The 26,458-nt window shown below is 42.8% G+C and overlaps 1 protein-coding gene across 1 annotated transcript; it reads right to left on the minus strand.

The window, feature by feature from the left end:
• Window positions 1-398: 398 nt before the first annotated feature.
• Window positions 399-12,508, minus strand: gpr146 (G protein-coupled receptor 146). Its single transcript, XM_014204253.3, has 2 exons — window positions 12,233-12,508; window positions 399-1,706 (listed from the first exon to the last, which is right to left on the minus strand). Exon 2 carries the CDS (start codon window positions 1,661-1,663, stop codon window positions 656-658), a length of 1,008 nt encoding a protein of 335 aa, XP_014059728.1. The 5' UTR covers window positions 1,664-1,706; window positions 12,233-12,508; the 3' UTR covers window positions 399-655.
• Between the last annotated feature and the right edge of the window lie 13,950 nt (window positions 12,509-26,458).

The raw sequence follows: 26,458 nt of genomic DNA on the forward strand, positions 1-26,458 counted from the left end.
CACTACTGTTTAACAGGACACATAGGGCTCTGATCAAATGTAATGCACTATGTTGTGAATAGGGTTCCATTTGAGACCGCTCCAGAGTGTTGTGGCCGAGGCTGGACAGGAACTCTTCAAATGAGACATGGCCTCAGGCTCCGGGGCACTGGGTGGTCTGACAGGGTCATAAACAGGTTGCATTCCACTTCCTACCTACTACCAGCTACATGCATAGTAGTAACATGCTGATTGACACATGAGATATAAAAACAATTGTTACTCCAATAGTATAACTCATTGTCAGTTTTGGTGTGCAGCGCAGTCTCTCTACAGCCTGTGTTGGTGAATCACCCTGTGTGTATTAGGAGAAGAGACACCGCATTACAATGGCTTTGCGCCCCCAATCTAACAACCAAGTGTCCAAGTGACAAGCTTGCTAATGCACTTAGTGGTTTCTAATTGGTTCGTCCTCTCACCACAGAACTGGACAAAGAAAGTCAAGTTCTAGAAAGTCACTGAAGATTCCTTAGTTTCATTGAAAGTCAAGACTCCAGCCAGAGTAGCAGCAGTGGACCTGTAGCTGACTTTCTAAGGCCATGTGTTGCGGGCTCGGTGGGGTCTGTGATAATAAGTGCAGCCTGGGTAAGAGGGTAGGGGTTAGTAAGGCCCTGTCTCACGTCGCCACCTGCTGCACTGAGGAGTGTTCGTGAGGGCAGGGTGTGTCCCTGCAGTTTAGCCTCTTTAGCAGCCGCTGCAGCTTGTGGGAGAAGTTCTTGTTCATCTGCCTGTACATGAGAGGCATGGCGAAGCTACTGGAGAAGGCCAGCAGCTCCGACAGACACCTCAGGAAGAAGTAAATTGTGAGCCGCTGTTTGTTGTTGCTGCCGTAGCTCCCCGGCTCTCCGGCTATAGTGTGTACCAGTAGAGTCATGTAGTACGGGGTCCATAGGACAAACTGCATGCAGACAGAGGCCAGCAGCAGCCGGTGGATAGAAGGGTCCAGCCGGGATGAGTCCTGGTCCAGCGGGGTGGACTCCTTCCTAATGCGGAGGATGAGCACGAAAGCATACAGCACGGCCACGGCCGGAACCACGTAGCCAATGAACATCATGATGGCGTCCGCAGCCTCCTTGTTCTGCATCTTGGAGCACTCGATGATCTTGGTGGAGACGTGGTTGCACACGTAGAAGAGCAGCGAGGAGAAGCTGGTGAGCACGGCGCCGCCCCAGATGAAGCCGCACACGTGCTTGGTGTTGTACACGCTGGACATGTAGGTGCGCGGCAGCGCTCGCTCGATGTAGTAGTCCAGGCTGAGCAGCGTGGTGGAGTACATGATGACCAGGGAGGAGATGTTGAAGAGGATGAGCAGGGTGATGTAGATCTCATTGTTGTACTCCCACACAGGCCATCGGGTGAAGCTAGGGCCTAGCAGCTCCACGGGGGCCACCAGGTTGAGGACCAGGCCAGCGATGGCCATGTTGACGAAGTAGACGTCCGGCATGGTCATGGACATCTTGTTGGAGAGGTTGACCACCACCAGCAGGGAGTTGTAGCAGAGCCCTATGGGGAAGCACACCATGAGGTAGAACAAGGAGAAGACGGAAAGGATGAGGCCAAAGTCCTGGCAGAGCCGGTGTTCGGAGCTGGAGTCCGTCTCATTGTAAGCCATACAGCTCCACATAGCTAGGGCTCTGAGAGAGGGCTGCACTGGTGCACTGGCTTGGCTGGAGACAGAGAGAGAGGAGAACAACATTAGTTAAGTGATCTTGTTTTTCATTACATAAAACAAGTGCTGATGTGTGGTCAAGTATTAACACTGATGACTGAAGAGAAAATGTTCTCCACCCTCATTTGTCTCCCCCTCTCCTTCCTACTTTTTAAATGAAAATAAATAAAAAATGAAGAGTTAATGCGATTCCATTCTCTTTTAAACAAATCTCATAATCCTTCATGAAGAAGATCAGTAGATTGTTTGAAATATATTTTTCTCTGTGGGAAATCACAAACTAAACAATAGGCATTGGGTTTTCTCATTTCAAGTGTTTCCTTGAGACATGTTCTAGGACTATCTATGTTATTGGAGTCAGTCTTGTGGTTCTTTAAAAGTGCTACGCTGTGGAGAGAAGCAAGCAAGACCCCCCCCCCCCCCCCCCCCCCACACACACACACACACACACACACACACACAATGCTATTATGCCTGGGGTAACACCATTAATTCCACTTCATTGCATTTCACTGGCTGAATAAAAACTCCTCACAATATGTTTCATTGGTTAGCTCCAGCCTTAAAAACTTTCTTTCTTTCTGCAGTGTCCAGGGCCTCTCCAGCCAGAGCAAGTGAATCCCTTGTTCTAATGGAAGAATAACATGCAGGGGCCAGGCTGCCTTTGGAGAGTTGCCCTTGTTGCCCTCCAGATGAAGACCTCCCTCTTTACTATAGCCTGACTCTGCAGGCCGCTTGGCTTCTACTTCTTCCAATCCATGTCTCTTCCAAAGCATGAGCACCTTCTGTTTAGGTTACTACACTGGCTTGTGTGTGTGTGTGTGTGTATATTTCTGTGCGTGTGTTTGTGTGTGTGTGAGCGAAAGAGAGGAACAGAGATGAGAGAGAGAGCGAAGGAGTTTGTGGGATGATGGGTAGATTTATAGACGGTGAAATGTGATGCAGCCCCCCTGCGCCTGGCCGGGCGGTCCCAGGGAGGGGTCAGTGTGGAGTGGACTGAGCGTGAGGTTGGAGTTCAGGGTAAGGTCAGAGAGAACGCCTGGGCACATGGAGGGGGCAATGGCCTGACTCGGGATCAAGCCTGCTGCTGGGCGCAGTGAGAGGCTGCTCATTAAAACACCAGTTACATAACTCTGCCTGCCGGAGTCTAAACTGGAACATGACAACTCAGATGATATTAATTCTGCTCAGGAAGAAGTGAAAGCATACGCTAACAAAAGAGATTCACGTCAGGAGGGAATGGAACAAGGGGAGAATTCTCAACATTGTATTCAAGCTTGGACAGTTCAAAATGAAAAATACAGAATCAATAATAAGATTCCCCTAAGAGAGACGTGGGGGTTGATGCTTCGGAAAAAGCCCGAGACAAAAAAAAAACGTATGATTTTAAAAGGTTGGATGAATCAACTGGTGCACAAGCCGCTCTCCTGCAAAGTATGGAAGCAAAATTGACAAGCTCATATTACGTAGCGTTTACCTGGTGACCGGTCAGACTACTACAAAATAACATTTCCAGACAATGTTTTGGAAACAGAGCAGACGGATGATTTTGTTTGCGAGAGGCTGCGAAGATACCACAGCCAGTAAAGAGAACATTCCTTCTTTCAATTACATAACCTCAGTTTCAGCCTGAGGACACACACACACACACACAAACACACGGATATTGACGCCACACACTCACACACTCACACACTCACACAGAAACACTTTCACATATGCGGCTGCTACTCTGTGTATTATCTATCCTGATTACCTAGACACTTTTACCCCTACCTACATGTACATATTAACTCAATTACCTCGTATCCCCAGACATTGACTTGGTACCGGTACTCCTTGTATAAAGCCTCGTTATTGGTATTTTATTGTGTTACTATTTCCATTATTATTATTTTTTGCTAATCTTTTCGAACTTTTTTACTGTGTTGTTGGGAAAGGGCTTGTAAATAAGAATTTCATGGTAAAATCTACACCTGTTGTATTCGGCGCATACAAAAAAATACAATTAGATTTGACACACACACACACACACACACACACACACACACACACACACACACACACCAGTGTTCCTGTGTGCTCCTCCACACCTCTCCAGCTGGCTGTAAGGAGAGTACACCGCATGGAGGGGCGTGCAGCAGGGGGGGGGGGCGGTGTACGGTTACCCTTTCAAAAACTCCCAGATGCTTTCCTTTCCCAGAGACAGGTGAAATGGGGCTGCCACTGCCCCTTGTAAAAACCACTCTAAAACCACCAGGCGACTCGTTTTCTGCTCGAGTTTAAAGGGGTGGGGGAGGGCTCACTAAGACTAAAGACAAAGGCATGTGAGTAACCTTTAGGAATAACACCCTGCTGTACTGAACAGGAAGAACAGGTGTGTATCTTGAGCTCTCAACTCCTTAGTTAGAGTCGGTCTCTCCTCAAATCAAAGTGTATTGGACATGTACACAGCTTAGCAGATGTTATAGTGGGTCCCTATAGTGGGTGCAGCGAAATGCTTGTGTTACTAGCTCCTAACATAACATACAGTATATGAATAAGAATCCAGTATACACTGAGTGTACAAAACATTAAGCACACCTTCCTAATACTGAGTTCAACTCCAATGCTTCCCACAGCTGTGTCAAGTTGGCTGGATGTCCTTTGGGTGATGGACCATTCTTGATACACACAGGAAACTGTTGAGCATGAAAAACCCAGCAGCGTTGCAGTTGTAGACACACTCAAACCGGTGCCTGGCACCTACTAGGAATTGGCTTTGGGGGTGACCAGTGAAATATACCTGCTGGAGCGCGTGCTACGGGTGGGTGCTACTATGGTGACCAGTGAGCTGAGATAAGGCAGGGCTTTACCTAGCAAAGACTTATAGATGACCTGGAGCCAGTGGGTTTGGCGACGAATATGAAGCGAGGGCCATCCAACGAGAGCATACAGGTCGCAGGGGTGGGTAGTATCAAAACACAACTCAAAACACAACTAATTTATTTTGTATTCCAGTACAGTCTTCGTGTTGGAATGGACTGCAGTGCTTCTCTGTAAAGCTCTTTTCATTCACCGGTTTTCCAGAACCTTTTTTCTCTCAAGAGACCATGACAAAACTTGGACTGGGATGGTAGACGCATTCCTAAGGGTGTGAAGATATTGAGCTACGCCGCTGACGCTTCACTGACAGTAACGTCTACACAACAGGGCATTCCATAGACACTTCCTTCACTATAAAGGGCACCTGGTTGAGATGGGAAAATGTCATTCACAGGACACCTGGTTGAATTGTAAGAAGCCTTCGGTCAACAGTATGTCACAAAACCCTACCATGACTGTGGTATTACACTAGCCTGGTCCAATATTGTATGGTGTAACCATAGAAGTTAACTACAACACATTTAGTATGGGAACACCAAGATATTACACCTGACCTGATCCAAGACAATCTGCTCATTTCACTCATCTTCAAAGGTTCAATGTGGTTAGTTGAATATGACCAGAAGTAGAAAAGGAGAAACTCTGCTTCGGCAGGTCCCCTCCCTCCAGACTTGGTGTTCAGGGATACAGATGGATTTGATATCTCAGGGTTTTTGATGTGAATAGTGTGACACGCTGGGATAGGCTCACACCCCTCACATCCCCTCTGGAATGTACAGCTATTTCCCAGAATCGCCTGAATGACATCACGAGAGCACATATATGTCTGTAATCGTGTTTGATAGCTAGGGCAAGAGCAGCTTTCTGGAAGGATCCTACTGCACATTTGGAGACTTACTTTCAGATGTTGCTCAGACTAACAACAGAGCATTCAATCAACTCTGAATCTAACCACAATTAGATTAGGCCAACGTTTCATACAAGCTCATTTCATACCATACAAGCTCATTTCATACCATACAAGCAATTTCCTCTGCTCAAAAATCGAGCTATTCTCCCAAACAGGATAACATTGGCACCGCGTCTGGTTTCACAGCGATTGTCCTGGTTGCACTTCGTTTGAGGAGAGGCTAGGAGGCTAGGAGGGAAGACACATTAACATTTCAGAGCGATGAGCGAACACGTTACTGTTTCATGAATAATTCCACCTGTGAAAGTCCTTCAGCTCTCATGAATAGCTCCCTTTGATAGTCTCGCTTGCTTTCGCTTCCCTCAGAGTAGCATAACAACTGGGTGGAGCGGCATGTGATTTGTGTTAAGGCGCCCGTTCTGGTGTGCCGCAGGCTTAGGGTTTGTTATATACCATAACGCTCCACAGTGTAAAACCGGTTGCATTTTCACTCATTATAATTAATGGCCTAGCGTGACTTTGTTACACAATCACAGCAAAATGATGAGCAAGGCTATGCATTGTGATTTTGCATGTCATGTGGCAGGTGGCTTCTCTTACTACTTCAGTGCAACAAAAAAAAAAAACGGACTTATTTACAACACTGCGGTAAATTGTTCTGTTCATTTTGTCTGACACACTCTAATCTACTGACTTTATTCCGCACCATCACCTCCGTGCTTTCTATTGATAGTCCAGCCGGTCTGTGTACTACACATGCTAGACAAGAGACTAGACGAGATAAAGAACAGTAGTCAACCTCAGTCTAAAAGAGTGACCTCTGACGTCTTGAATTCCTGTAAACACTATTTCAGCTGTTCGGACGGCACTCGGTGAAGTGGTTGAAGGAAGACAACGTTGATGACATATGGGAAACTGTGATATGTCTCTTATGTAATCCAGTGGAAACATGTCAGCTACACACTTGGAAAAACCCACCCGAGTGCTTCCCCTAGCTCTCATATAGGGGAATGCTGCTACTAAGGAAGCATGAATTCATGTAAACTAATGAACTTCTGTTCTATATTGGCATTCCAGAGTTCTTCTTCATAAATGGCTTGACAAAATAATACAGTATTATTACAAGTTCAGTCTATTCAGGTGGGATGGCGTTTTTGGCCCACTGCATGACATCACAATTGGATCTGATTATTCTGACCAATGACCAGTCATATTTTATTTGCATATGTATCCTCCTACTTCGAAGGGGTAAGCGGGAAGGCTCTACTGCAGGGGTATTTAACTCTTACCCTACGAGGTCCAGAGCCTGCTGGTTTTCTGTTCTACCTGAGAATGTATTACACCCATCTGGTGTCCCAGGTCTAAATCAGTGCCTGATTAGAGGGGAACAATTAAGAAAAAAAGCAGTGGAACTGGCTTCGAGGTCCAGAGTTGAGTTTAAGGGCTCTAGAGTCAAGATCACACGTGTCAAACTCATTCCATGGAGGGCCAAGTGTCTGGGTGTTTCCGCTCCTCCCTTGTACTTGATTGATGAATTAAGGTTAATGATTACTCTGGAACTCCTCTCAGCTGGTTGTCTAGGGCTTGATTAAAAGGAGAAGAAAAAAATTACCCGCAGACACTCGGCCCTCAGTGGAATGAGCTTGACACCCCTGGTCTAGAAGATCATATCAGCCAATCAGAGCTGTGTATGTAAATATATTTACATGTGTATCAACACGACCACACGATCAGACTGAGCATTTCAATGGAAAAAGGAGGCTTAGGAAAATAAATGTTGTGGTTTTTTTTAAATAAAACACGCAGTGATCTATTAGACATACAGTAATGATTTAAGAATACAATTAAAAAGACTGCATGGGGGCTTTAAAATAGCAGTTTTAATGCAGAATAGGGAGAAAATAATCATAGGAATCTGTGAATATTTTCCAAAATATATGTTTTAACACTGTAATTAACCACCACTGAGACTTTTAACGAGTAGCAAGTGTATCTATATCATAAACAAAATGTAATGCATTAGTTACCAATTGAGTAACATGATGATATCAGTATATTGAGTAATATGGAAGTTACATATCAGTAGGCTACTATATCAAGGGATGCCAAAGCACAGCCAAAATTCCCTTCCCAAATGACTTCTCATGTAAATACGCCCTGAAAAAACATGGAAAGTGTGTAGTTGGTTGCAGTGCAAGTACATTTCTAAAACCAAGTAATCTGTGAGGGCATGGCCTGTCAGTCTTCTTGAACATGGCCTATAGTTTCCCATGACTTACTTGTAGAATGGCTCATGTGAAGTTCATAGGAGCATATCAAATTAGGTGACAAATAAAAGCTAACAGTCTATGTTTTCAGGAAATGAATGCATAGATACATTTTTCAACCATTTCCATCTTAAAAAATAGGCATAAGAAATTACTTTGATTTCTGGTCCAACAGAATGAAAAGAGGTCAGAAAACATCTACCAGAAAAAGTCTTAAAAGGAATTAAGAATACATCAAAACACAATAATGTTTAAGTAAAGACCTCTGACAACTAATATCAATATTTATATTTAGTTTTGGAGAAATTATTTGACTTCTGTAAGTTTAAGAAACATTGCCTTGTGTCTTTTCACTGTTACCAAAAACCCACATATCTTTAAGATATATTTTTATTTCTCGCCCTCATGAGGTGGGAGGATAATGAAAGTTAGCACATGTAACAAGTAAAGGTAGACCTACCAATGAATGTTTTTACTGATATACATTTTTATTTATTAAAACTTTCAATTCTATCACCAAATCAATAACAGAATTGTGAAAAATCAATAACAGAATTAGTGTAATTGAACTGGCTACAATGGAAAATCATAGTAGTCACAAATCAGAGTTGGGTCACCTGTCAATGTCCTACCTTCCACTGGCATACTGTTATGTTCAGCTCATTCTTTCTCTTTCTGTTGTCTGGTAGTCAAAGCGAGAGTGTGAAAACAGTCTGGAAAACCCCTCCAGCTCTCTGCCTCTCTCTTCTCTCTCTTGCCTGTTAATGTTACTTCTCCCGGCTCTTACTGACACCTACCCATGAGCCCCCTCTCTTTCCATTGACTGTAACCAGCATCCGCGCTGGCCGTCGCTGGATTCTAATGTACTCTGCCCCCAAACAAGACCAAATTTGGTTGGTCTGGACCGTACCAAATCTGAACTAATCATAGACGTCTATGTTTCACAAGTTTGGACAGCACAGTACAGTAAGAGTACCAATGTCCAATGTCTGTAGGGGCGACTGGCCGCATCGTGGCCCCACACACCACAATCTGGAGCCCTATATGGGTGAATACAGGGTTCTAACAGTTATAGGCATTGGTACCTCTGTACTCTACTGTGCTCTACTGTGATGTCCAAACTTATGAAACATATACATCTAGGATTGGTTGAAATTTGTAGTACATGTAGTACAGATCAGGGACCCATGATGTAATTACGTTACTGTAATTCTGTTACAGGGTGTAAATTCACATCACTTACTGTAGTTCAATAACCAAAACATGTTTTTTCAAACTCAAGGTGTCATATTATAGCTGACAACCCATTATTTCTGCATATTTGAATCTTCATTCAGAGCTGATATTTAACAGTGTTTTGGGAAACGTGGTCGCATTAAAAACTGAGGGAGATTTTACTGTTTAACAAACTTTGCACCTGCACCACTGTTCCAGTAAATTTGGTTTTGTTCAATTGTCTGTATTCATTTTTCAAAGTAGTCCTGGTGCATATAGTTGGTTTGTTAAACTTTGAAATCAGTGGTTTTTGTTTGGCATACATTTTAAAGTGAAAAATCTGAGTCTGAACATAATTCTGTTACGTGGAATTTCCCTTGAAGCAATAGATCCATAATTACACTTTATTACCATGCTAAGTCACAGGTGGACTTTAACAACCTGGTCTCAGTGCATTTCGTATTATTCTGTACAGAAATCTGAGACACTCCATTTGGTATGATATGTTACGTTTCGTAATGGTATGTATACATTTGTGGATGTCATCATCCATTTCGTATGCTATATTACAAATCACAATTCATATGATATGTCACGAATTGCAATTCATACAATATGTAACGAATTTTGCAAAATGTACAACATGTTACAAACTAACAAAACGGATGATATGTTACGAATTCCAATTTGTTGTGGCTAACAATGGCTAGGTGGCTAATGCTAACGTCAGCTAGCACTAGAGGTTAGGAGTTAGGTTAAAGGGTTAGGGTTTGCAAAAATATTTAAGGTTAAAGGGTTAGGGGAAGTGTTAACTAAAAGGGTTAGGGTTAGGGGAAGGGTTAAGGTCCCCTAACCGTTAGGGGAAGGGTTAGCTAACATGCTAAGTAGTTGCAAAGTAGCTAAAAAGTAGTAAGTAGTTACAAATTTGCGAATTAGCTCAGATGCTAAAGTATTCCATGATGAGATTCGGACACGGAACCTTTGGGTTGCTAGACATTCACGTTATACACCTACCCATCCACCCCGACCAACCACCCTCTTCATTTTTTGCCTTAAGTAATCTTCTATCTTATGTAACCATAGACTATATACACAAAATTATTTGGACACCCAATCAAATTACTGGATTCGGCTATTTCAGCCACACCAATTGCCGATAGGTGTATAAAATTGAGCACACAGCCATGCAATCTCCATTGACAGAAGAACGGCCTTACTGAAGAGCTTAGTGATTTTTAACGTGGCACCGTCATAGGGTGTCACCTTTCCAAGAAGTTACATTTCTGCCCTGCTAGAGCTGCCCCAGTCAACTGTAAGTGCTGTTATTGTGAAGTGGAAACATCTAGGAGCAACAACGGCTCAGCCACGAAGTGGTAAACGACACAAGCTCACAAAACAGGATCGCAGAGTGCTGAAGAGTGCAGCACGCAAAAATCGTCTGTCCTCGGTTGCAATACTCACTACCGAGTTCCAAACTGCCTCTGGAAGCAACGTCAGCACAATAACTGTTCGAGCTTCATGAAATGGGTTTCCATGGCCGAGCAGCCACACACAAGCCTAATATCACCATGCACAATGCCAAGCGTCGGCTGGAGTGGTGCAAAGCACCCCGCCATTGGACTCTCAAGCAGTGTAAACGTGTTCTCTGGAGTGATGAATCATGCTTCACCATCTAGCAGTCCAACAGATGAATCTGGGTTTGGTGGATACCAGGAGAACGCTACCTGCCCCAATGTATAGCACCAACTGTAAAGTTTGGTGATGGAGGAATAAAGGTCTGGGGCTGTTTTTCATGGTTCAGGCTAGGTCCCTTAGTTCCAGTAAAGGGAAATCTTAACACTACAGCATACAATGACATTCTAAGCAAATTCTGTACTTCCCACTTTGTGGCAACAGATTGGGAAAGGCCCTTTCCTGTGGCTCAGTTGGTAGAGCATGGTGTTTGCAACGCCAGGGTTGTGGGTTCGATTCCCACGGGGGACCAGTACGGAAGAAAAAAAAATGTATGAAATGTATGCATTCACTACTGTAAGTTGCTCTGGATAAGAGCGTCTGCTAAATCACTAAAATGTAAATGTAATAATGCCCCCATGCACAAAGTGAGGTCCATACAGAAATGGTTTGTCAAGATCGGTGTGAAAGAACTTGACTGGCCTGCACAGAGCCCTGACCTCAACCCCATTGAACACCTTTGGGATGAATTGGAACACCAACTGCGAGCCAGGCCTAATCGCCCAACATCAGTGCACGACTTCACTAATGCTTTTGTGGCTGAATAGAAGAAGCAAGTCCCTGTAGCAATGTTCCAACATCTAGTGGAAAGCCTTGCCAGAAGAGTGGAGGCTGTTTTAGCAGCAAAGGGGGGAGCAACTCCCTACTAATGCCCATGATTTTGGAATGAGATGTTCAATGAGCAGGTGTTCACATACTTTTGGTCACGCAGCTTATCGTACTAATGTGAGTGTCCCAAGATTTACATTTACTATGTCTAGTCTATGAGACCAGTCTGACTTTAACGGTAAGTTCATGTAAAATGTCCATATGTTTGTAAGTTAGATCATCCTTCAAATCAATGTTGTTGATGATGGTCACAGTATAATCTACCTATGTATGAATTAGATTGCTAGTAATAGGGTATTTAGTGATTACGAAACCTATTTGTGCAAGTGTTTCCAGAAACATTAAAGCACATATATGCTTCTGAGTTCTGTGATCACTGCAAATCAGTCAATTGAATGTTGGCTATCAAATCAAATGTTATATAAACATATGTATGTATGGGTTGAAAGTGTTAATTTAGACAAAGTATTTAAAAGTCAGCTGTGTGTTTCTGTTTCTTAAAGCTGTTAAACGATGACTTTTGCGTAACTTATTGAACTGTCTAATGCAATAAATACACCATGCTAAACTAAAAGCAGTGTATCATTATATCGGTTACAGAATCTAGACTCGCGGATAAATTGCATCCATTTGCTTGTAACCTATTCGGCGCCGATTTGCTATGGGTGCTACGGACCATTAGCAGGTAAGCGAGGAGAACTGACATCTATAGTTGATAAAACTATAGATGACATAACATCTGCGAGGCTATTGTTGACCACCACATTCAAACATACGCTATATTTTATCATAGCCTACCTATTTATTCTACAGCCAAATTAAACAGTAACGTCAATTCTTTCGTCTGAACATAGATAGGAAATGTGTTTGCGTGGAACTCAATATGCAGTCTGCTGAAAAATGATAAAACATTTTAGGAAAACTCACCAGAAAAGTACAGATTTGGCACGGCGACAAGTCTACGGAGGCATCGGGTTTTGCTGTACTTCCACTGACATTTCTCTGTAATTACATTTGGTGTTGACTTGTAACAAACGTCGTATCCTTTTCTACTCGGAAGAAGAAAAAAAATATACAAAAACGGTGTAGTTAGATCTATGACTTTTTGCGTAGTTACTTAGGCTACTGCCACAGTTTCTAGTCTGACGAGGTTTGTTCTCGAAAGGGGAGGACGTTGACAACTTACTACGAAGTGAGTGGTAGTGAACCCTACAGTGTATACACACGTGACCCTCCCCCACCTTCTCCTCGGTTTCGTCGATGAGGCCGGACTCGCCCTCGACGAACTCATTGGACGAACCAGATCAGAGGGGGAGTTGGAGGTACTCAACAACAGACCCCGCTTTTACGTGCGCAAAACACCCAGTCATACGGAGGCAGCCTGACAGCAGTTTTAGGCCAGTAATGTGTGCTGTTGAATGCAGAAAGAGTTGGTTGGAAAATCAGTTTTACTTTGAGTTTGCGGTTATCAGTGTTCTGTGTTTTTGTCTTTCTCAATCAATAATAGCCCGCTATTCACTGTACTTGTGAAAATTGGCTGTCTTCAAAGTGCATGTATGCAATGTATATCACAATCACCTGGTTCTAATATAAATCGGACAACTCCAAACGGATACAGCTCTAATTCTGGAAATAGAAATGTAGCTAGTAATATGCAGAAATTGTTATTATGCATGATGTAACAGGATTTTATCTGGACATGGAGTGCCTGTATCAGATAACTGGAGCGAAGGCTATTTTTATACTCTAATCTTTCACACCTCATCTCTGTGTTTTCATTTGGTAGTGTTTACATAAATAGATTTACCAAATCTGCATGAAATGCTAATAATATGCTGGGATGAACTGCCCTGTGGTCTGTTTGTCAACTGTCTGGTATGAAGTGATTGGTGTTTGACAGGAGAGGGTTGTGGGTTTGGGGTAGGTTTGTGTGTTGCCCCTGTCATGTCCCAGAGAGGCAGGTCTAATTTAACCCTAACTGGAGAAATCCCGGAATCAGACAAATCTATCCTGGTCTATCACTGGTCTGGACTGGTGGACTGGGCAGGCAGAGGTCTAACAGCAGTCTCTGCTTACTTTAACTGAGAGGGGGAAATCGTATAATACAAACAGATACTGATGAACAGCATTTTCTTAATAAGCATATACTCAAATGAATAAGAAGGATGTTCTGTTAGTTATAGCAACATTTATTACACTATAAGGCACACTGTTTGTGGTTGGAATGAGACTACTGGAGTTTGCTCAGAAGATGAAGGATTACAGAAGTAGGGGCCAACTGTAAATACTTCACTACTGTTTATGACCCACATACTCTATCTATGTGCTGACCCACACAGAGAGAGGGTTTGTAATGAACTCTGTGTGTGTTCTAATTGGACAACAGCAAGGTTGAAGCTCATATACAAATGACAGGGTGAAACATACTATTGATCATGATGTTCCATCTTAAATCAGATTGTCTATAAACACTCATCTGTTCATTAATTAAGCAATACGGTCCAAGGGGTGTGGTATATGGGCAATATACCACGGCTAAGGGCTGTTCTTATGCACGATGCAACCCGGCAATATACCACAAACCCTGAGGTGCCTTATTGCTATTATGAACTGGTTACCAATGTAATTAGAGCAGTACAAAGAAACGTTTTGTCATAGCCGTGGTAAGGCTTTCAGCCAATCAGCATTCAGGGCTCGAACCACCCAGTTTATAATCATGATTATAACAGTGTTGTAATGTCTAGAGATGGATTTCTGACCCAGATATGCCAGCATGATCATTTGTTTGGAAACCTACTTATTATATACTACAAGCTTGTGTTTTAGATGGGTATAGTTCATCTTGTTAAGAGAGAAATCACTGATTGCCCTTCTCACCATTGTGGAGTAGTTTGTAAGTGGATAATACATCAGATATGTTTTATTTTGGTATTTTGGATATGCAGTTTGATAGTGAAGCCAATGTTGTTTTTTGGTTGGTCTTTGTTAGACCATATCACACAGAGAAGACATCCACTATCACCATCATGTTACATTTCATTCGTCTGTGTGTCCTGCTAAAACTCCCTCTCTCAACGGCTCCTTGAGATTTCTCTGAAGAGATTTCACCAGAGGCTTCTGATGACATGATGACATAAGGTCTTTATTAGTGCTGGGCTCCTATGAACACAGAGCCATACTTTCATTTCCTGCTCTGCACCTGAGGGGCAGAAGAGATACGGCAATAAAACAGCCTGGGCCGAACCCTCTGGGTCGTCAGTGGTATGAGGCATGTGATGGCCTTGCTGCTGCTGTTGTTTCATTTGAAACTTCCTGGTATACACCCTATCTATCCCTCACACCCTCTACTCAAACAGTGAACTACACTCGAGCAGGTCTATTGCAGCTATTGTAAATAGCAAAATGGTTCTCCCCAAGAGGATCCGGGCAGCCGATTCCCTTGTGTAAGTGTTTTGCTTGAACCATTCAATGTGTTACTGTAAGACCATGCAGAGGCACTAGGGGAGTAAATGAATACCATAGTAGTAAGGATATGTGTGCCAGACCACAATGTTCTCCTCAGGGAAAGGTTATGGTATTGATCTCCACCTTTTAAAAAGGGAAATAGAGCAGAGTTTACGTCATCCTATTGATTGATGTGCTTGAGTGATGTGGGCTCAGTCACGTGGACTCATATTTACAATACATATCCCCAATGAATATGGATGAACATATCAAAGTTTTAAATGAAATCAATTGAATCTTTATTTATACAGCACATTTCAGACATGGAATGTAACACAGTGTGCTTTCCAGGAACAAAACAAATGGTCTTTTCTTGCTTGTGCTGTGGGGGCAATTATTGGGATTTGTCTGTGTTTGCCATTCATAGAGATTCAAGTGTACCTTTGTGTTTGGCACTGTGGGATTTATGTAACAAAAACACAAGAACACATTTTAAAGTCGAGCTTCCTGAAATCCAAGATGTTCTAACACGTAATTACAGGGTACAATGTATGGTTGTGGCTGGACAGGTTTAAGACATAGGGAGCTCTAACCAAAAATAGGTTATTTTCAGTTCCTTCAGTTCTCCAGGTCCATCATAAAGCTACTTAAATGGCCTCTCGTTTTGAGTTGACTTGTGCTTAAAGTCCCTGGGACAGCCAGGCCTAGCGTGCTCCTTGCCAGAGACTTGTGTCTCGTGCTGTCTGACCCAGTTCCTGACTCTGGAACACAGTCTCTCCCAGGTGTCTTCTGAGAAGTTTACAACTCCTAAGGATTACGCTGTTTTGGAATGACTATTTCTTCTGCTGATTGGTTTATGCATTTGCAGTAATAACCGTAAGTCAGGGAAGGAGTAAGGAAAGGGAGGTCGTCTGTATCCAGAGCATGAGATGATTGGCTTTTGTCTCCAATTTGGAGTGGATTTGTGAGCTGTCCAGTTTATCTGGGGGAGTGAGGTGCTGGATAGGTAATGCAGGAATTTAAACCTCACGTGTGTCTGTTAGCTTTCACTGTCAGGCAGTGGTGGAAAAAGTACTCAATTGTCATTGTTAAGTAAAGATACCTTAAAAGTGAAAGTCACCGAGTAAAATACTACTTGAGTAAAAGTCTAAAAGTATAAAAAGTACATGGATTTGCTAAAATGTACTTAAGTAAAAGTATAAACCATTTAGAATTCCTTATATTAAGCAAACCAGACGGCACAATTTTTATTGACGGATAACCAGGGGCACACTCCAACACACATAATTTACAAACAAAGCATTTGTGTTTAGTGAGTCCGCCAGATCAGAGGCAGTAGGGATGACCAGGGATGTTCTTTTGATAAGAGTGTGAATGGGATCATTTTCGTGTCAAAATGTAACAAGTACTTTTGGGTTTCAGGGAAAATGTATGGCGTAAAAAGTACATTATTTTCTTTATGAATGAGGTGAAGTAAAAGTGAAAGTTGGCAAAAATATAAATAGTAAAGTACTGTCACGGTTGTCGTAGGAATGAGCGGACCAAAGTGCAGCATGTGTGTTGTTCCACATTTTATTTATACTGTGAAACTATGCAATACACTGAATGAAAAAACAAACCGTGACGCAGCGATGAACACATACACAACTCAAAATTAATCTCCCACAAACCCAGGTGGGACAAACACCAACTTAAATATGACCTCGAATTAGAGACAACGATGACCAGCTGCCTCTAATTGGAGATCATCTCTAACAAAGCCCAACATAGAAATACAAAAACTAGAACAACCCAACATAGAAATACAAAACTAGAACATAACAACATAGAAAATCTCAACTAGAAAACTCCCCTGTCACGCCCTGACCTACTCTACCATAGAAAATAACAGCTTACCATGGTCAGGATGTGACAAGTACAGATACCCCAAAAAACGACTTAAGTGGTACTTTAAAGTATTTTTTACTTAAGTTCTTTGCACCACTGCTATCAGGTTAAGGATCACAGCACAGATGCACATTTGAATTCACTGGGATCTCTTGATTGGGCCAACACTGACTGAAAATGTGATCTTGTTGTTGTGACATTGATTGCAATTGCCTTTGTACGCTGAAGAAGGGATCATACACGAAACGTTCACACGGCAATAAAAATATGTCAATTTAAGTTGATTCACCGGAGTGCTGTCCTATTTTAGTTCTTTACATTTTTATTATCTCCCAGGTAAACGAAGAAGGAAGTCAAAAGGATGCCATCTGACAAGATTATAGAGGCCATGTTGCATTTCCCCCAAACACCTTCTGATCTTGACCTTGCACAAGCATAGACTTTCCCCTCCCAATCTCATGCAGATATATTTCAGTAACATTAACACCATGATAATAGCATTACAGGTATCTTATCACAACCTATCATTGAGAGGGGGATTAAAGATGTACTATTGTTTGTTTAATCTGACATAAATACATGTTTTGCTGGCAGCTCCAGCAGGAGCAGCTGTGACTCAGAGGTGAGAAATAATGAATGGGTGTATCCATGAATGAAAGGCAGGGGAAACAAACACTACATGAGCTCCCTGACAGGCAAACCCTGTAAAAGGGCAGAGACGAGCTGGAAATGAACAGCCCCATATGATCTTCAAAGTCCCAGAATAGGAGTTAGAGATTTGATAGATCCCATATCCCTTAGGTACTTATCATTTTTTCATTATACAGATGTAGGATCCTAATTTGATCATCCTGTGGCAGGAGAACCTTCCTGCAATACAGGACATTTAAAACTTGTAGTGTATTTGAGGTTTAAAAAGGCTTCTGAAGTTTGTAATTTCCACTTAGAAATTTCAGACTTGATTTTATCTTAGGAAAAATGCATCAACCCCTACACAAATGTCCATTAATTATAATCTATATAATAATTACATGTTCCTCTTGCTGCAGGATTATTTTCCTGCTGTAGCAAACTGGCTCAAGATCCTACATCTGTACAATACTCAATTGTCAAGTCTAATTAAGAACTCTGCATGCTGTATGATATGGTGATACTGTATATAGGGATTTGCCCAGTGATAGAATTTTGGGAAGTTGTACTGTGTTCTGGTTTTATAAACATAACGTCAATTTGGTTGTTTAGCACATTTTTGAAACTGTTTTTGAGTTACAGTGTTTGCTACTTCAGATGCTTTAGTCTTGAACGTTCACTCAACAATCTCCCTGTTGAATCTCCTTTCTGTCAGTTCAGTTCCCTCACAAAGAACCTGTCCCATGAGTCAAACTAGGCCATGTCAGAGGTATTCCATTGACAGGAAACATAATGTATTTCAGATAAGCAGCATTATTCTGCCCCCTTATATGGCCATTACGATTTTATCCAAGATGTGAGTCATACTGAGAATTAATGGGACGACATCTTATCATCACTGGTGGAATGAGGGCTGTACAGTAAGCACGCAGGCTGCTGTGAATGAGGATGCATTCAGCACTGAACGTTCTGTTCTGAAAGCCGTCCTGATTTTGACCATGACCAAACACCGACAGGGATGAATCAGAGACTGTCTAGCTCTCCTTAACTTCACACTGTGTACTACACTGGTGCATTATGACCTCTGGAGGAGTTGCTGTGATGAATTGGAGGACTAACGTTTTTTTATAGAGGATTGAAAGCCTTTTTGTAGTGTTCGTATAACACAATTATGATAAGAAGAAGAAATCCAACTTAAGTGGGCGCAGACTTGTTCCGTGTTTTACGTTTCTGTCTGTGTCTGTTAGAAGGATATGTAGCATAGCTATGCATGTCCTTTGCATTGAGGAGGGAGAGTGAGTGAGGGAGGGAGAGAGAGGGAAAAGGATTGAACCACCATGGGCCCTGAAGAGTGAATCACTGTTTATCCTTAATCAGGCTCTAAAATCTGTCCTATTCCTGGAAGCTCCAGCAGCACTGTAAGGCCATGGCCTGCATTCACCTTCCTTTTAACATTAAAACCAGCGGGCCTCGAGGGACACCCTTTTCAAGCTAATGAGCAGTCATTTTGACTGCAACATTCTAACAGTGTAATTAATACATTTCATATATGCTATCGCAAAAATAATCATTTGGTTGTGTTTACAAAGTGCTAAGGTAACGTTAGAATATTAATTTATATTTCATTTCAAATAACACAATAGCATTTTCCGGCCCTACTGTCGGGAAAATTAGGGTCACCGGGTAAATCCATATTTGTGATATTAAGATTGTAACATCGGCAGTGTGTTATATAGACTTATTTAGGAAAAGTCAAGGACGGAGAGTGGCATGACTTTAAAAATGGCAGAGTAATAATTATTTTAAATTCATGAGCAGTCCAAATGACTGTTTACAAACGAAAATCCGCCAGTACTCTCAGCATCAGCCCCACTCACAGATCACGGCTCTGTGTCAACTGTTTGCTCAGTCACTCTCACACCAGATGGCCAGAGACACCTAATACTGAATGTGTGGGTGATACTGAACGTGTGGGTGATAATGAATAGAAGCAAGGTGGTGCTGGAAACATTGAAATGCTCATTGCTTGGATTCTAAAGAAATTGAGTAAAGTCCTTCCTGGTAAATGGGAGTGTTGTTGAAAAACCATGTATATCCTAAACAGGAAGCCTAGCTCTTCCCTTTGATGCTCTCTGCTGCTCTCCTGTCGTTGGGGCAAAGGCCTTCCCAGCAAGAACCTTCCCTTCTATGTGGACTTCTATGTTGAGGACTCATCACATGACTCTAACTGTGCATGTCCTGAGCTAGCTATAGGAAAATCTGATGATTAGAAAGAGGTTGCACTTCTTTTTTACTGGAGGACATAAACAAAGTCATTTTCAAAGATTGTAGAACAAACACACACACGCACATACACACACACACACACGCACACACACACGCACACGCACACGCACACACGCACACACAGAGGCACATGCACACTCACACACACAGAGGCCTGTAAGCCCAGATAGAGGCCTGATGGTAGCGCACATTAAGCCCATTAAGTCTGGTGGAGATTATGTCCTATAGCAGCCAGCCCAGCCCAGGAACGAGCAGGCGGATGGACAGCATCTGTGACCTCCCCAGGGAAGAGGCAGAGAGAAAGAGTACCCCCCCCCCCCCCCCTTTAGTATCACTTCAAGATGTGACCACAGATCCCATTCAGACAACTGGCAGACAGTCATGTCTTATTAATGCCGTATAACACAACACTGAGCACAGCCAGTTACAATAACTTAGATATTTTCTCATCTTGTTCTGTGGATCTTGTGTAGGTGCTATGTAAAGCTCAGAGATAGTGACTCATTGGAAATACACATACAAAAAATACATTGTACACATTTATTGTCTGTTTAGTAAAAGGTTAAGACTTCCATTTGTCAACTGTTTTTTTTATAATGTTTTATTACTGTAAAACAAGGCACATCAACAGGTTGCATGGCAACAGGCCTGATGGCTGGTAACCTGTAAGGTTACCTAATGTTATTTTCCCTGGGAGGAATCACAGATGGAGAGGGAACAATCAAGTTGTTTATCAGATCCGGCCTCCTGCAGGGAGGACATTGGCTTTATGATACAAACATCACTGTGACCCGTCCTCTTGCTTGTGTTTTATCCTGGTGATAGAGATGTGACGACTGTGACTGCACCACGCTGAGGTTGTCATCCTGTCAGATAGGTTCATGGAAAAAGGCCTCTGGGACCGGGACCCCATGGAGCTGCTGATGTTTGTAGGACTAGGACCAGATGCACAGGCTGTGTGTGTGTGTGTGTGTGTGTGTGTGTGTGTGTGTGTGTGTGTGTGTGTGTGTGTGTGTGTGTGTGTGTGTGTGTGTGTGTGTGTGTGTGTGTGTGTGTGTGTGTGTGTGTGTGTGTGTGTTGACACTTGATTCTGTGCATGGATGTGCATCTGTGTGTATGGGGGCAGATGTATGTATGCATTTCCAGGCACTGCAGAGAGGGAATGGAATGGCATTGGTCCTGGATTAAGATAAGGCTGTGTAAGCCAGTTTCATAAGCCTGTGTGTGTGTGGTGCCTGTGTTTGTGTGTTTGTCTGCCGGAACAAATGATGCTTTGGAAAGATTTTTCGATAATAACATTTAATTTTGATATCCCCTCCCCATCTGCTGTAGTACTCATATTATTCTCCCCATGTCTCATTAACCTTTTGTGCTTTGCAAGGCAAATTATATCATGGGCAGTGGTGTTACCTGGCCCTGCCATGCAGGCAGGACTCTCTCCTTTGTTTATACTCAAATGAGTGGTGGGCCTTGGCAGCAGGGGGCTGATAACATCTCTGCTGAGAGGCAGCATCTCCCTAGAGCCTCCCTCCACTGAGGGGTTCATCTCCCTGGATGAGTCCAAGGGGAGCCTGCTCCAATGTTGGGCTCTACTTTGTCTCCTACCCGCAGACAACAAGCTTCAAGGGGGCTGCTGTAGGGCATAGTTACTTTAGAGTCAGATGAAAATCAAGCAAGGAGGTTTAAAGAGTAATTGCAGAGTTACTCTGGCGAAAAAAAAACTAGCAACCCAGCCAAAACACTGATGCTGTAATTCCCAGAGAACCTATCCCAAATGTGCAGGATTGCACGCAGATGCGCGTACAAATACACACGTGCAAGAATACACCCACTCACACACAGATGGGAGATTTCCGTACACGCGCCATACTACTTGGCTGGAGAGAGGCCTGCATTGCGGAGAGACATTCCTGGAATAAGTGAACTGGGCAGATAGTGTTTTGGCACGCCTGTCCACAGCGATGTCACGAGGTTGAAGTGTCTTTGGCTCAGAGCAGTCAGTAAGTCAGGCGGCAGCATCACATAAAACCCGGCAGCTCAGCTGAGTCCTCTGAGTCTGCCGAGCTCCAAACAGACCCATGGTGTCTTACGCTTCGATCACACCTACAACGTCGTTGCGCAAAATGGTACGCAGCATTATCTGGATATGTGTGCAACAAAAGTTAAACATTCATCTTCTGCTACCAATTCTGTCAAGCCGTCTACGCAAACAGTTTGACGCATGCGTTCAATAAATCCAACATATGCACCACACAGAACACACTGCAACTGCATCTACAACGCAACGCTGCAAGGCAAATGCAGCGGTCCATTGGAAATGAATGTACTTCTGGTGTCCCAAAATGCAACGACGCTGTCGGCGTGATCGAGGCGTTAGTGAGTGAGGCATAGATGACTGACCTGAAGTAAACCCTGTATTGTTGCCTTTTCAATAGCATCTACCTCCGCCATGCTCTTAAACAGTGTTTTCTATGGCACCTTCTCCATTTTCCCCTTTTCATCCCCTGGAGGGGAGATTTATACATGTTCTCTTCTGTCACATAATAGGAGTCCACCTTGGGATAACACTCATATCCTGAGTGTAAGGGCAGAGAACGGCTCCTGAGACACTCCAGGCGGCTCCTGTTATCAGAACATATTGACCTTAAACTGAGATTAACCCCTAATCCTAATTCCAATCCTAACCCTTGCCAACCACACCAGCCTATGTGGCCAGCCAGGCCAGACAGACACCACACCTTCAGCCTGACGGTGGTCACATCTAGGTTAAGTCATATAAAACACCCCTGGACCTGACAGCAGGTCAGCATCCACAGCTTTTATTAATGCAGCCTGGTCAGGAAAGTCCATGGTAATCCTCTTGCACCTAATCCAGTTAAGAATTTATAGGGTTTTAGACCTTTTCATTGTCAGAGAAAGCCTTGTTGGTTTTAATGCTGATCGTTGATGTCCATGCTACAATAGGCACATACTGAGTCAGTCATTGCATTCACGTGCAGTTGCACATGCACATAGAATGACTGTGCAGTTGTAGAAGTACTACATGGACTGAAACATTAGCACTAAAGTCTGTGGAGATTATCCAGGGTAAATAGAAAGGACAAGAACTAGAAGAACAAATAGTACAAATTAACTAATTCATCATGTCAAGAGATTTGTGAGTGTGTGTGTGTGTGTGTGTGTGTGTGTGTGTGTGTGTGTGTTGTCTGCCTGCTTGTGTTTGTGTGATATTTGAATGACACACAATGCATTTTCCTGCTAATGGTAATCTGGGGCCTGCTACAGAAATATATTAGAACATTATTGTTATTTCCCAGAAATGCTCTGTGATGGAGAACAGATGGAACTTGACAAAGCCTTGTTACATACTGTATGAGCTCTTAACCCTGGGGTTCAAAAGATGTCATAAAGTAATTCCACACGTTCAGTCTATTGGAACATCAGCAAAGTGATGAAGTATAATCAAGAAATGGGATTTTTGGCCCCTGTAGTAGTAAATTACAGTACAGTTGTTATCTCTTATACAGGAGATCTCCTTAGAACTTCCTGTCTGTGGTTGCCACTAACTCTGTGGCTTTACGTCTTATCCAGAGCAACTTACAGGACCAATTAGGGTTAAGTGCCTTGCTCAAGGGCACATCGACAAATTGTATTCACCTTGTCAACGCGGGGATTCAAACCAGCGACCTTTCGGTTACTGTCCCAACGCTCTAACCTCTAGACTACCTGCTGCAAACTCTTTACACTCACTACAGGTGTCTGGGATGTTACAGATGAGATGTGTGTGTCTGTGTGCCCGCGTGTGTGCATCAGGGAGTGTGAAGCGGATGCTACCCCAGGATGTTGTTTGATTTCCTCCCCCGTGTGTACAGGATCAGTCTCCCTCTGGGTGTAAAGAGACATAGAGAAGAACAGAGCTGAGACCCTGGGCCGCCAGCCAGGCCTCCAGCCCATGTCTCTGGGCCTGGGCCCCCTGACCCATTCTTCTCTGGGCATAAGCCAAGATTATTGCGCTGTTTAGTTCACCAGATGCTGCAGCGCCACTGGATGAGTTCCGTCTGGCCTGGATGGGCACATATATAAGGGGGATTAGAGGGTTGCTGGGGCTGAGCAGCGGGTGCCGGCAGGAGGCCGTCCACACACAGCTGTGTGTCTCTGTGTTTCATAATGCCCCAGCCTCACCCCCACCGCCCCCTCTGAAATATTACCTTTGTGACTGATCGCCTTGATTCAGTCTTATGTATCAAAATTTGAAATTGTGTTTTTTACATTGAATAAAAGCAGAGACACAGAGCTACAAAATTGTATATCAAACACAGCATTTGAGGAACAATGGGAAAGTGATTCTGCTTTGAAAGTTGATAAACTTGTAACCTCACTTTTGAGAAAATGGCCTTTGAATGTTTTGGTACCTACAGGAGAGCCCTTCTTTGTCTACACCCATTCAGCATCGTTCACACCCTCTTAAGCTTTAACTAGACCAATCTCTTTAAAGGTTGATCCCAGCGTTCTGTCCTAACAACAGCAGTCAAGCACCCAAGCTAACTGGCTAACAGTTGTTGCAGTGACATTCTATTAAAATGGACACTTGCATAGTGGAGTCTTTTGTTAAGACATGTAGCTAGCTAGCTAAACAATGAACTCATGATGTTACTAAGCATGGCTTGGTTTTTGCTGTGACATGCACTGTCAACTGTGGGACCTTATATAGACGTGTGTGCCTTTCCAAATCATGTCCAATCAATTTAATTTACCACAGGTGGACTCCAATCAATCTCAAGGATGATCAATGGAAATAAGATGCACATGAGCTCAATGTCGAGTCTCATCGCGAAGGGTCTGAATACTTATGTAAATAAGGTATTTCTGGTTTTTATTTTTAATACATTTGAAAAAACATCTTAAAACCTGTTTTTCTTAGTTATTATGGGGTATTATATGTAGATTGATGAGGGAAAACATTTATTTAATCAATTTTAGAATAAGGCTGTAACGTGACAAAATGTGGAAAAAGTCAAGGAGTCTGAATACCTTCCGAATGCACTGTATCATATAAACCATAAGAAAGTGTTTTTAAAGTTATTAACTTTTTATCTATTGTTCTATATTGGGTTTTGCATCTACAGTATTTTCAACAGTATTATTGCTTCTCGTGAGAGTTCTTGATCCAAACCCAAACATATCCATTTCCTTTCAAAGATAAAAAGTAATCATAAAAACTTCGCAATAACCAACAAGGTACCAATCAGATGCCATGTCTATGAAGGTTTACTAAATATTGGCAACGTGTATGTGACAGAGGGAACTGTTGCCATTTCAGGGCAGGTGAGGTTGCCAAGTCCTGTTTAGATCCTGTCAGCACGTGTGCTCATATTTCATGTCCATGGCTGCCACTGGTGGCTGGTGACTGCTCCAATTTACTGTAAACCAACCTGGCGAACAAAGCTTTTCCCTGATGGAAAATTTCAGATGGTAAATCTCTCATGGTGAGAGTCGGGGGTTCTGATGAACACCATTATATGTGTTTCAACTGTTTACTGTAAATTACTTACTCACTGGGAAAAAGTTGCAACATACAGGACATTCTCGTTATGCAATAGCAAACCATTTTAAACAGGAAATTAGTAGAGGAGCTACCTTAAATAATCTAACTGGAAATCAAGGAAATCAAGTCTGTAAGTGATTGATTATGTATATGCGCAGGGTGTGTGTAACGGTTGGGGAGTCAAGCACATTTCAGAGAGCTCCCCAGTTCTCTGGCATATGGTGTTTTACTCCCTTCTCCCTGGCTCTGGCTCGGCTGGGTTTTTTCTTTCCCTTACACACTGTCACTATCAAATACTTTTTCCAAGAAAAGGGAAAGTGAAGAGGTCAAGAAAAATGACTACCCTCCTGCACTTTTTCTTCAATGGATTTCTCTCTCTCCCTCTCCCTCTCTCTTTCTCTCTCTCTCTCTCTCTCTCTCTCTCTCTCTCTCTCTCTCGCTCGCTCTTTCCATGACAATGTCAATAGACTGAACATTAATGTCACAAGCTCAAATGCCTCTACAGTACCTATCAGCATCAAATGGGATACATGTTCTTTATACGCTGAGCGTACAAAACATTAGGAACACCTGTTCTTTCTGACATAGACTGACCAGTTGAATCCAGCTGAAAGCTATGCTCCCTTATTGATGTCACTTGTTAAATACACTTCAATCAGTGTAGATGAAGGGGAGGAGACAGGTTAAAGAAGGATTTTTAAGCCTTGAGACAATTGAGACATGGATTGTGCATGTGCGACATTCAGAGGGTGAATGGGCAAGATAAAATATTTAAGTGCTTTTGAACAGGGTATGGTAGTAGGTGCTAGGGGCACCAGTTTGTGTCAAGAACTGCAATGCTGCTGGGTTGTTCATGCTCAACAGTTTCCCGTGTGTATCAAGACAGGTCAAAAACCCAAAGGAGGGGGGAGGATTGGGTGTGCAACTCAGAAGGTGTTCTTAATGTTTTGTACACTCAGTGTATATCCTCCTTCTAATCAGCTGATGTTTCTCAGCTAGCATGGTTTGGTTTTTCTAGGATTATGATCATATATACTGAACAAAAATGTAAACACAACATGCAACAATTTCAAAGATTTTACTGAGTTACAGTTCATATAAGGAAATCAGTCAATTTAAATACATTCCTTAAGCCCTAGTCTATGGATTTCACATGACTGGGAATATAGATATGCATCTGTTGGTCACGAATACATTTTTTAAAAAGGTAGGGGCGTGGATAAAAAAAACAGTCAGTATCTGGTAACATTTGCCTCATGCAGCATGACACATCTCCTTCACATAGAGTTGATAAAGCTGTTGATTGTGGCCTGCAGAATGTTCTCCCACTCCTTTGGATATTGGTGGGAACTGGAACACGC

The sequence above is a fragment of the Salmo salar genome, chromosome 06 (assembly GCF_965601325.2).
Source record: "Salmo salar chromosome 06, fSalSal1, whole genome shotgun sequence".
NCBI classification, from domain to species: domain Eukaryota; kingdom Metazoa; phylum Chordata; class Actinopteri; order Salmoniformes; family Salmonidae; genus Salmo; species Salmo salar.